General features: G+C 36.3%; 3 protein-coding genes across 4 annotated transcripts in view; 1 reads left to right on the top strand and 2 right to left on the bottom strand.

Moving 5' to 3' along the window:
- Positions 1–4,282, bottom strand: part of LOC133516456 (plectin-like) — a 35,136-nt gene extending 30,854 nt beyond the window's left edge. The window contains exon 1 of one of the 2 annotated variants that reach the window (XM_061849410.1): positions 4,047–4,282. In XM_061849410.1, the coding sequence (XP_061705394.1) occupies positions 4,047–4,142 (96 nt within the window). In that variant the 5' untranslated portion in view covers positions 4,143–4,282. Of the gene's footprint in view, positions 1–3,676; positions 3,995–4,046 lie in introns of those variants that run through there. The other variant, XM_061849412.1, reaches the window with a different exon arrangement.
- A 260-nt stretch (positions 4,283–4,542) lies between these two features.
- On the top strand, positions 4,543–7,415 carry LOC133516455 (adenine phosphoribosyltransferase). The gene is made up of 3 exons (XM_061849409.1): positions 4,543–4,902; positions 5,120–5,357; positions 5,951–7,415. Exons 1-3 carry the CDS (start codon positions 4,814–4,816, stop codon positions 6,173–6,175), a joined length of 552 nt encoding a protein of 183 aa, XP_061705393.1. The 5' UTR covers positions 4,543–4,813; the 3' UTR covers positions 6,176–7,415.
- LOC133516454 (uncharacterized) lies at positions 7,407–10,230 on the bottom strand. The gene has a single exon (XM_061849408.1). The coding sequence runs from the start codon at positions 10,188–10,190 to the stop codon at positions 9,378–9,380; it is 813 nt and encodes a 270-aa protein (XP_061705392.1). The 5' UTR covers positions 10,191–10,230; the 3' UTR covers positions 7,407–9,377.
- Between the last annotated feature and the right edge of the window lie 1,883 nt (positions 10,231–12,113).

Raw genomic sequence — 12,113 nt, 5'->3', positions numbered from 1 at the left:
GGAAGCAGCTGACTCTCCCTTGCCACCCCCTGGCGACGCCCATGTTTAAAATCTGATTTTAATGATAATTAGTTAAAAAATATTTCTTTTTTGTTTATGAAGTCTTTTTTACTGCAAAGGGTGCCCAAGGAAAACGTACTTTCGAGATTGGAAAATTTCAAGCAAAAGTGCAAAATACATAAATTCAGGGCTTCGGCCGCCGAAGGTCCGCTGCGTTGCCCTTTTGGCTGCGCGCTTAGGTACGAGGCCATCGCTCTGGTAGGATGTCGCTGGCGCGAGCCTTCGATCTCAGTGATCGGGCTCCGTGACAGGCTCGATTTTAAGGAGCTAAATTACTTTTGTGTCACGTAACTTTTTTTAAACGGCTCCGGTACTGCGTCACCTTCAGCACCTTAGCCCTTGTGTATGAAAGCATGCATGCACTCGTGCTCACCTCCACAGCTTCAGCTTTTTGATCGCTTTCGGCGACCAGCGTAAGCTCTACGCCTCTGGATTAGCAATTGCTCTCTAGGGGTAGGACACACAAGCCCACGTGCAAAGTGGGGTGCCCTAATTAAGTGTTTTGTCTTTTTCTATATGATGAAGTCATTTTTTTTTTTTTTTTTATCTTTATTAAATAAAGGGGTTTTATCATGTTTGATGATGTCACCCCCATTGTTACAAATCAAAATCACAATTTTACCGTCGCTTAATTCCTAAATTGACAAGTTTGTACAAATCTTTAGCTTTTTTAGACAAAGGGTGTGCTAAAATATCGTTACATGTACCCACATTGAATATATTGATTTTATGCTTAATTATAAAAGCTTGCCTGTCAGCTTCGTTTCGGATACATTCCATCATAATGTGAGTAGCATCTTCTCTTGTCCCACATTCCGTACAGTTTTGTGAATGACTCTTGCGCATCAAAAAAGCAAAGCAGTTAAGTGGAATGTGTCCAGATCGAAGTCTGAGGGCTGTTACAATGTCTAACCTACCCATACCAGATCCTCTAAACCATGGCACTTGACACAGATTAGGTTGAATTGTTCTGTACCATATACCTTTGTTCAGAGACCTCTCATCGAAATGCTCCTTCCATAAATCTCGGCATTTAGAACGTACTATGTTTAGACAATCAGTATGGTATGGTAAACAATTACATACTATTCCTTCGGTTACAGCTTCCCTAGCAAATCTATCAGCAGATTCGTTCCCAGTTAGACCTACATGAGATGGCACCCATTGCAAATGTATCTTGATACTTGACTCCGACAACTCATTTAAAGTTTTAAGAATAGTATAGGCTATCGGTGCTCCTCGAAAGTTCGAGGTGCATCGAGCCAAATGTTGTAATGCACTTCTAGAATCCGTACATATAACAAAAATTCCGGTCTTAAATGATTTAACATATGCAATCGCCTCTGCCAAAGCTATCAATTCGATGTACATAATAGAAATATTTTCATTTATTTGAAGCTTTACACAACTATTTGATTGTGGGTCAAATATCGCAGCACCTGCACCATTTGCACATTTAGATCCATCTGTATAGAGAAAATAGGAATTAGGGTATTTTTTTCTTAAAAATAATTGACAATCTTCCTTTAAGGTATGAATGTCTAGCCTCTTTTTTGATATTTGCACACCTTCAATATACGGAGAGATTACATTGGAAAGATCCACGCTGCTGACCCAGGTATCCAGAGTAAAGAGTTCAAGTTGACTTGAGGTATGAATTTGGGTATTTTCTAACAATTCGTGCGCTTGAATTAATAAGGGTTTTTTCTTACGCCTCCAATATAGATTTCCCATTGAAATAAATAGTTGTTCTATTTTTTCTATTGCAATGTTATTCTCATAGGATTTCGTTTTGAGCCAAAATTTATTTGCTAAATAAAATCTGCGTATATCTAGTGGCGGAAGACTAAGTTCGGATTCCATTACGTGAATTGTCGAGCTTTTAATAAAGCCTCCTATTGTGCGCATGCATCGATTTTGTAACCGGTCTAACTTTATTAAAGTACTTTTGTGCCCATTTCCGTACAAAAAACTAGCATAGTCTAGCCTACTGCGTATGGTTGCAATATACAGTCTTCTTAAGTTATCAGGATGGACACCCCATCCTGGCCCAGCTAAAATCTTGAAAGCATTTAATAATTTTAAACTTTTTTCTATAATTTCATTTATATGTTTATTCCACTTTAAATTTTTTTCTAACCATAGACCTAAATATTTAATTTTATCTACTACTTCTAACGGTTTGTTGTTAATTTTAAGAATAACTGTATTTCGTGAGTAACCCCGTCTAAAAATGCAGATTTTACTTTTAGTTACGGATATGTCTAAGCCCATATGACACAACAATTGGCCAAAAGTATCTAAGACTGTTTGCAACTCGTGAACGCCATCACCACCTACCTACGTACCTACGTACCTACGTATTCTTGCAAATAAACGCTTCTATTCTATTCTATTCTATTCTATCTTTTAATGTTCGACATGCCGTATATAAAACAAAATCATCCGCGTATTGTAAAATATTAGTATTATTGTTTAATGATTTCACATTTTTGCATATATTCATCGTCGCAATATTAAATAACAAAGGTGAGAATGGGTCACCTTGGGCTAAGCCGATCCCGGTTGTTCTAGAAATTGTACAAATATCATCCGTTTTAATTGTAAGTATCCTCTTTTTTAAAAAATTCCAGATGTACCGACAAATTTTGGCGCCTATACCTATCTGATCCATTAAACTTAATAAACTTTTTAAATCTATGTGATTATACGCGTTATCAATATCTATGAAACACGCTAAGGTGGGGTAATTGTTCGACATACCTACTTGAATATCGGAGACCAATGATGCCAGACTATCCACTGTTGATCTACACTTTCGGAAACCGGTTGTACAAGGCGATAGGCAATTATTTTTTTCAATAAACCATTCAACTCGCTTGAGTAAAATATTGTGATACACCTTGCATAGACAAGATATCATTGAAATCGGCCGTAGCGCATCCGCAGATTGTGGGTTGCGGCCCGGTTTAGGTATCGGAACGATGCTGATTACCCGCCATTGCAAAGGAACGAACCCCGACATAAGAAATTGATTATATAACGATAATAAAATCACCTTACCGTTATCTGGGAGATTACTAAGCATTGAGTAGGATATATTGTCACAGCCAGGTGTCGTATCTTTACTGATGAAGTCATAAAATATAATATGTGTAAATTTTTAATTTATGTTATTTCAAGTGGAAACACACAGTGTATTACCATAGAGAAATAAGAAGTAATAGAGTGCTCACTCCATTCCATACATCAGTTTTGTTACCAAAATGATTATTATATACAAACAAAAAGTCTAATGCTCAACGATTTTCCACTAATATTATAACCAGAGTAACCGGAACTCTATTTTCAACTCCTACACTTACTCTGGTTATAATATTAGCTGAAAATCGTTGAGCATTAGACTTTTTGTTTGCCGCGATATCTATTGTCGAGTAGCAGTACTGAGAGTTCCGCTACTTGATGCTAGATGTCGACTGCGAATATAATAATAATTTTGGTACCAAAACTGATGTATGTAAGTAAAATTGAGAACACCTATGTTAAAAAAAAAAAATTACTTGCTGTTTTGCTTTCATATATACCACTAACATAACTATAACATGAATTAACCTACCTTTAATAAGCTTCCAGTATTAAAGGGAAATTACTAATGAAAACTAGCAGCTGACTAATTTATACAAATAGTTTACCAAGAATAACACAATTATTATAAAACACTATGCTAAACAATCAAGCACACCATTATAGATTCACCACTTTCTAAGTTCACTTATTTACAAAAAGTTCCTCCAAGCACTCTAATTTACATAAAAAACACTAAATTACAGTGATTTAAGAAATTAGCCGGCGAATGCAGCAACGTCGATGCGGCACCGGCTCTTACTGGCTGGAAAATCGATAGTGCGATATGCTAGACGAAACAAACAACAGGTGGTTAATGGTTACTGTTTGGCGCTAACTTTATAAAATATATTCTCACTCACGTCTGGTCGCACCGTCAGCCCCAGCCGCGACTTTTCACTCTCTATCTCACGCCTTTTCACTGCAATTAGCCTTTCTAAATCCGAAGTAGATAGCATTGTGTCGCTTAACGCGAAAGTCCCAAGTTTCACATGCAAATGTGGGCTATTAATCAATAACAATAAAGATCACATACTGTTTATTTAGGTGTATAAGCCGATAGATGATCTTCAGCTTCACGAGTTTTAGGAGTATTATAAAATAATAAATGATAACGATAACAATAAAGTCGTTACACAGACTGCATGTTTAAAAATATTGACAGTTTTGACATTTAATAGAAAAATTGATGCGGTTCGTCATAGTTTCGTAACGATTTATGTTAAAACACGCTTAATTAAAGACGCCTTGATCAGATTTTTAACGCGAGTTTTAAATGAGAACATTTAAACATTTTTTTTTATAACAAAGAGAATGTACTTGCAACCGTTTTTAAAATCTTTTGAAATATTTCGACCTTGAAAATGCTACGATTGTCAATGTGACAATGACAGTGACACTGACAATTTTTTATAGGTTAGCCGCTTTAAACTGTTCAATTAATTAATTTTAATATTTGTAACGCTAACGTGTATATCTTAAAACACCTAACGGTTAAAATTACATAACAGCTTATCTAGTAACATACTCGTAAACTAATCAACGCTTCGGCATGCGTAGTGAGGTCGGTTAACCTAAGTGTTCAAGTGTTTTGAATAGTTTAAATTAAAGTTTAATATCTCCGTTTACAATGGATGCAGATTATGATAACAAAATCGCAGAGCTCAAGAGTAAGATAAAGAGCTATCCAGACTTCCCTAAAAAGGGTATCTTATTCTGGTTAGTATTGTATTAAGTTAAAAGGGAATATGCATTTTACTGTTTACCTTTATGTGTTAGATTATTAACAATATTTTAATAGAACTTAAAAGTGACATAACATGTAGCCTTACAAGTACTCAAGTTCCATAGATTTGTAACAATACTTTCAAAAGGTGATATTTTGAACTTGTCTATTCATTTGACAGTATTCAAATTTCAAAATAACTTTTTCCAGGGACATATTCTCAGCCATATCCGATGGTGCCACATGCAGGCTACTCCAGGGCCTGCTAGCAGACACAGTACGCAACAAGTTTCCAGGCATCGAGGCAGTAGTGGGGCTGGAGTCTCGGGGCTTCCTGTTTGCGTTCTCCCTGGCTGCGGAGCTTGGGGTGGGGTGTCTGCCTGTGCGGAAGAAGGGCAAGCTACCAGGGGATGTAGTGTCTTATAAATATGATTTGGAGTATGGGTCGGTGAGTATCATTTTGGGGTACATGAAGGTTATTTCCTTTTGCTTTCTTCTTTCCATTAATAAGAACAGAGACACTCAATATAGGTCAACCATAAGTTACCTAAGGTAGCAAAATGGATTACACCTGAAAGCCAAAAATGTTGTTGCAAGAATTGAGAATTTATTACAGCTAACATGATTTAAAAAAAATCCATTCCTCTGACAACTTAATTTGGATTAATTTGCGTAAAGTTATTTAATCCTTGAAGTGGTAAGCCGTCAACTATTGAAATAGAATCAAAATTCCAACAACTCAAAAACGACATATGCCACAAGTTAAAGCAGTGTTAATATTACAAGAAAATTTCTGTTTCTACTCTTTTGGTCAGTGAATAAGACTAACAAACTATTTAAACTATGAATCGAACAAAATTCATAGTTTGTTAACTATTTTACAATAATCAAAATTATAAATACTCAAAATTATTTCTACACCCAAAACCTGAGGTATGATAATAAGAAACCACAAATATAGGCTGTGTATGAAAGAAAAAATTTAATTAATTTATTTCCAATGGATTCACACATTATTTAAATTCAAAATTTGTATTCCAGGACATTCTGGAGATCCAGAAAGGCTCTGTTAGTCCTGGCCTCAAGTGCCTCATCGTAGACGACCTCATTGCCACCGGCGGCTCCCTGTCCGCTGCTGTGAGCCTTCTCAAGACCACAGGTGCTGATGTTGCCGGCTGCTTAGCAGTTCTGGAGTTGGTGTCGCTAAATGGCCGCCAAAACATTCCACAAGGTATTCCTGTGCATTCTTTGATCCAGTATGATTAACATTTAATAAGGGAGCATTTAAACCGTTTATAAGATCAGCTAGATAGGCTTAAGTGTAGCTATCAGGATTTTTATTACGTATATACATATATATTATGTTGTTCTAATTGTATATCATACCAACTATTTCATAAGGGTTTTGAATTGAACAGGCTCATTAAGAAAAGTACAAAAGCATTTGAAATATTTTTAAAATATACAATTGTCTTATAACTTAATAGAGATAAGATTTCCCGATAATATAGCTGTGTTGTTATACTACTACTACTACTATTGTAGGCTATTTTATAAATATATAGGTACACACTGCAGTGTTGTACGACTTTTCTTCCAACTTGGCACGCCACACTGCTGTGTGTCTCTATCCAAAATTAAATGTACTCATGTTAAAATGCTATGTTATGGATGCTTATTTAAAATGAGCAAAATATTAAGTACAACATAATTATATTTGGTTATTAGTATTATAGTAGTTGTATAGATTAGAAGATCACCTATGCCACAATAAACAGGGTTAAAATAATGACCATCTAATCGCAGGCCATCTTAATTAGACAGTTAAAATTTTCAGTGAATATTTTTGCTCTTGCTAAAACAAATAGTAAACAATATCAATAGGGAATATAACGCGAAACTCTGCGTAGGGGACCACTACCACAATCCAAAGAGCATATAATTACTACGTTTTACCACAATCCATCAATCTGAGGGTCTACCGTGAAAGAAAATCGAAATTTGGTTATCTAACCTCTCTATCACTCTTGCCTATTTGAGCGATGAAGAGGCGGATAGTTAAATTTCGATTTTCGCATTTCCCGGTAGGCCCTTTGTAAACAAACCGCCTTGATGCATCAATGACATATTATAGTATCTGTAAAAACTTGTCAAAAAACAGTTTAAGGCACAGTATGTCTAAGTTACTCTATGGTTTATGAAAAGTAATACTCCCTATTATTAAAAGAACTACCTGATACAAAAAATCTGTTTGATCTTTTTGTGTTCCAAATGATCAGAAAACAAAAAACTACTAACAATACATACCTAAATCAAAATAACTCATCTCATGTTAAATGTTGTCGATGGTACAGGACCCTTTGTGTGCTAGTAACTAGTAAGTATCATTGAACCCAATTGTGATTTAAAATCTCATCATTCCTGTTGCTATCTAATTATTTAAGTACCTACATATTGTACCTACAAGGAAGACGATTTATTAAATAAAATATTTGCATTGTTTTAAGTCATTGTTTTATTATAATTCTATTAAAGCTAATAACACAGTACAATAATTAAAATACATCCAAAAACATGGAAAACATTGTTTGATTGATGCTAAATAAGTCAATATTTAGATCAGTCAATAGTGCAAAAAATAATTAAAGGTTGAACACGCCAAAACGTGGGCATACATATGTACTTATATTTTTTTTATTTACGACTATACAAACTATTTAGTAATATATTTATAAACTAAATAGTATGATCAACAAAAAATATTATGACAGCATGTCACTTCGTACATTCGTTTTCACGATGGAGAGCCCTGAACTTCAGCAGCGTGAAATGATTTTGCTCAAACACACAGAAAATCCCCTTCTAAGCTACAGAGCACTAGCAAAGTTATTGAAATATCCACAATCCACTGTTTGTTCTGTTTTAAAAAAGTTCCGGGAACGGTTTACTGTAGAACGGAAGTCAGGTACTGGCGGAAAGCAAGACGTAAGACACAAAAAAAAGAAGCCAGGGTTTTACAGCTTTTTAACACAAATCCGAAGATTTCGTCACGGGATGTCGCTAAAAAGGTACAAATGTCACAATCTTATGTACAAAAAGTAAAGAAAAGAGCTGGGTTAAGGTCGTACAAGGCTCAAGCTGCACCTGATCGCAACGCTATACAGAATTTGACGGCCAAACGAAGGGCAAGAAAGTTATACGATAATTTCTTAACAAAATTTAAATGCATCGTGTTAGACGACGAAACGTACATAAAAGCTGACTTTAAACAAATACCAGGCCAGGAGTTTTATACTAGTACGAGTCGAAAAAATGCTCCTGAGGACTGTAAGTTAAAAAAGAGGTCCAAGTTTCCGAAAAAGTACTTGCTTTGGCAAGCTATTTGCAGCTGCGGTAAAAAAAGTCGATCATTTATCACTACAGGCACTGTAAACAGCGAAATTTACAAAAAAGAATGTTTGGAGAAGCGACTTTTACCCTTTCTAAGAAAACATATTTCGCAACCATTGTTTTGGCCTGATCTTGCAAGCTGCCACTATGCCAAAGCTGTGTTAGACTGGTACAAACAGAATGGTGTTGCTGTGGTACCAAAACACTGCAATCCTCCTAATTGCCCTGAACTCAGGCCTATCGAGGAATATTGGTCCATAATGAAAGGGATATTAAAAAAGAAGGGCGGGCAAATCAATTCCGTGGCTGATTTGCAAAAAACATGGACTTGGGCTGGTAAAAAGTACCCCGACAATGCCGTGCAAACCTTGATGAGCCGCATTCGACGCAAAGTGAGAGCAATGGCGTATTCAAAGCATAATTAAAACACATTTGTATGTTTATAAATGTACGATAGTAGTGTAAGCCAATGTAATAATTTTTTTTTTTAAATGTACTTGATTATGTTTTTATTGACTATTTAATATGCCCACGTTTTGGCGTGTTCAACCTTTATTTTTCAATCTTATCGCAAATTAACTAACTTCATACATACTTTGCTTGGTTTATTGGAAAAGATCGAAGCATTTTAAGCAAATATAATATAATATAATTAGACTATAAACTAAAATTTTAATGAATAAATAAGGTCGAGTTGTAAATGCAAATGTAAAAATGTAATATATTCTGAATACTAACATATAATGGTAAATTTGAAAGTCTAACTAGAAATAGCCATTTCTAGTTAGACTTTCAAAGTTACCCTTTAACAATAAACAAAATGCGTTATAATAATAATTTATATATAGTATATGTAATAAATTGTTCGGTGTGTCATGGATAAGATGAATATCATGGCCGTGTGACTGAAGCCTTAATAACATTGGCCTACACCAACGTAATAATCACAGGTTACTAAAAACAAACAGATTGAAATATTTAAAACTGGTCACTTACGTAATTAAGGTCGAATATCAAATACTTATTTCGATCCGTTTATATTTTAAATATTTCAATAAGTCACAAAACATCTCAATTTTTAATGTTGCTCCTCAACTTGGAAACCAATCTTTGGCTCTTTAACTTCTTCCGGAATTTCCACCTCCTGTTTATTAGGCACGGCTAGGATAGGGTGTTCGGTTTGATGTTGCTGCTGGCTAGGCTTGCCAGTTGTAGGGACAGTCACTTGCTGATGCGGTTCCTGCTGGCCTGTAGTCCTGCCAGTAGGAGGGACAGTTTCTTGCTGTTGCTGTTGGCCTGTGGGGTTGCCAGTTGTAGAGACAGTAACTTGCTGATGCTGCTCGCTTGTAGGCTTGCCAGTTGTAGAGACAGTTACTTGCTGATGCTGTTCATTCTGGTCCGTAGGTTTTCCAGTAGTAGGGACAGTTACTTGCTCATACTGCTGGTCTGTAGGCTTGTCAGTAGTGCTTGTAGAGACAGCTTGAGCATGCTTCTGCTCAGGATACTTAACAGATTCTTGGACATCACGATTGCCCCTCTCAATTGTCTTGGTTGTCTCTTCGTCAGCAAAAACTTCAACCAGAAAATCGTATCCTCTGAGAATGTTAGGGCTCTTAAGAGAAATAGTGACGTTCTCGTGTCCGATTCCGCCGCTGGCAATGCTCGCTACGCCGTCCTTGCCGTCCCGGAGATCAGTCACGTTGATCCCAGTTATAAGGTCGCTGGTATTGACGAAGATTTCTATTCCAGGCCTTACTGCAGACTTCCAATCACCTGCATAGTGCCCTTGGAAGACTGGTTTATGGCTTGCGGTGCCATTGTAACCTTCGTGGAGGTCGTTGGCGCTAGCGAGCGCCACAACCGCGAGTACAGCTAACACTTTGGAATACATTCTGGATGTTGGGAATGAACTGACGCTGATCCAATTTACATGAGCCTTTTATACAGCGTTTAAGGAAAATTTGAGGCATGATGTCACTTGTTTCTTTGTCTGTGACGATGGTCATCTTAGTCATAACGCTCCATCAGGAAAATACCCCGCGTACAGTCGGTGACAGAAGTGTGAATAATGTTGTTTCATTTGTTGTTATTCGTTGCACTCTGATTGAGTCATGTATGTGTTTATCTTAAGAATTTTACTACTGAGTTGAGCTGGAGAATATTCATACATATGGAATTCGACAATTTACTAAAATGTTCATTAAATTCTATCGACAAAGAAAGCCCATAGTGGATTTACTTTCCGCAGAAATAATTTTTCCACGGTAAAAGTAATGTTTAATTAACACACGAAATTCGCTTTTCTCCATTTTCCAACAACTTTTCGATCGTATTTGACATATGCCTCAACAACTTTATTATTGCCCCGCCTTTAAAAAAAAAGCTGCCAGCTACCAAGGAGTTCAGAATTGTAATTAAAAAGTTTATATGTTAAAATGATTTTTGTTTTTCATAAAGTCACTGACTTCTTAAACCGCCCTCGTAAGCGCGTACCCACGCTGTAAAAGTGAAGATTTCAAGAAGATACCTACATCCTTTTTTAGGGTTCCGAAGTCAACTAGGAACCCTTATAGTTTCGCCATGTCCGTCTGTCTGTCTGTCTGTTTGTCTGTCCGAGGCTTTGCTCCGTGGTCGTTAGTGCTCGAAAGCTGAAATTCGGCATGGATATATAAATCAATAAAGCCGACAAAGTTGTACAATAAAATCTAAAAATTAATTTTTTTTTAGGGTACCTCCCCTACACGTAAAGTGGGGGTGAATTTTTTTTTTGCTTCAACCCTACAGTGTGGGGTATCGTTGGAAAGGTCTTTCAAAACTAATAGGGGTCTTCAACAAACATTTTTTGATAAAGTGTATATATTCGGAGATAATCGCTCCGAAAGAAAAAAAATATGTGTCCCCCCCCCCTCTAACTTTTGAACCATAGGTCCAAAAAATATGAAAAAAATCGTGGAAGTAGAGCTTAAGAAAGACATTAAATGAAAACTATAGCGGACATGATCAGTTTAACTGTTTTTGAGTTATCGCAAAAAGTTTCCCCTTCATAATAAAAAGACTTACTTTTAATTAGGTACTGATTATGCAAATTTGCCTATTTCTTTAACTCGCGTGAAAGGTACCGTTTCATCCCTTGCTTAACAATTTACTATACTTTAAGCTCCAGTTTAACTTATTGTGACGGAAGAGTAACTACGGTACCCTACACTGAGCGTGGCCCGACATGCTCTTGGCCGGTTTTTCTTAGTCTTCATTTGCTGGCTTGTCCATTACTAATAAATTTACCTACATCATTGAATGAAATTGGATGTTGGAGTGTGTGATATTTTTGGCGGTTTATCAAATGGCAAAGTCTAGTTTAAGTACAGACATATCGTGCGCACATAGACACTAAAACGAATTCCATACTAACTATGGCAGTATCTAGTAGGTAGGTTTCTTAATATAGCCAGGTAGGTAGCACAACTAGTACCGACATTCTAAATAGTTGTAACCAATTAACCATGCTGTAACAATGAGCGTTCATATCTCACGAGTGAATCAGTAAACAACCAGTTGTAAAGTTTCCTAGTCTAGTTATTTGTTAGTAGGTAAATGGAATCAATTGGAAATACCACTCCACTTTGGACAAATATAGCTCAGTTAACCCCTTTTTAGGGTTTCATAGTCAACTAAGGAAGTTTTGCCATGTCCGTCTGTCTTTCTGTTCGTCGTTCGTTTCTGTTAGTGCTAGAAAGTTGCAATTTGGCATGGATATATAAATTAATCACGCGGACAAAGTAGTCAATAAAATCTAGATTTTTTTAGAGTACATCCC

The sequence above is a fragment of the Cydia pomonella genome, chromosome 3 (assembly GCF_033807575.1).
Source record: "Cydia pomonella isolate Wapato2018A chromosome 3, ilCydPomo1, whole genome shotgun sequence".
In the NCBI taxonomy this organism is placed as follows: domain Eukaryota; kingdom Metazoa; phylum Arthropoda; class Insecta; order Lepidoptera; family Tortricidae; genus Cydia; species Cydia pomonella.
Note: the sequence above shows the minus strand (reverse complement) of the source record. Positions and strands in the feature narration are given on the sequence as shown.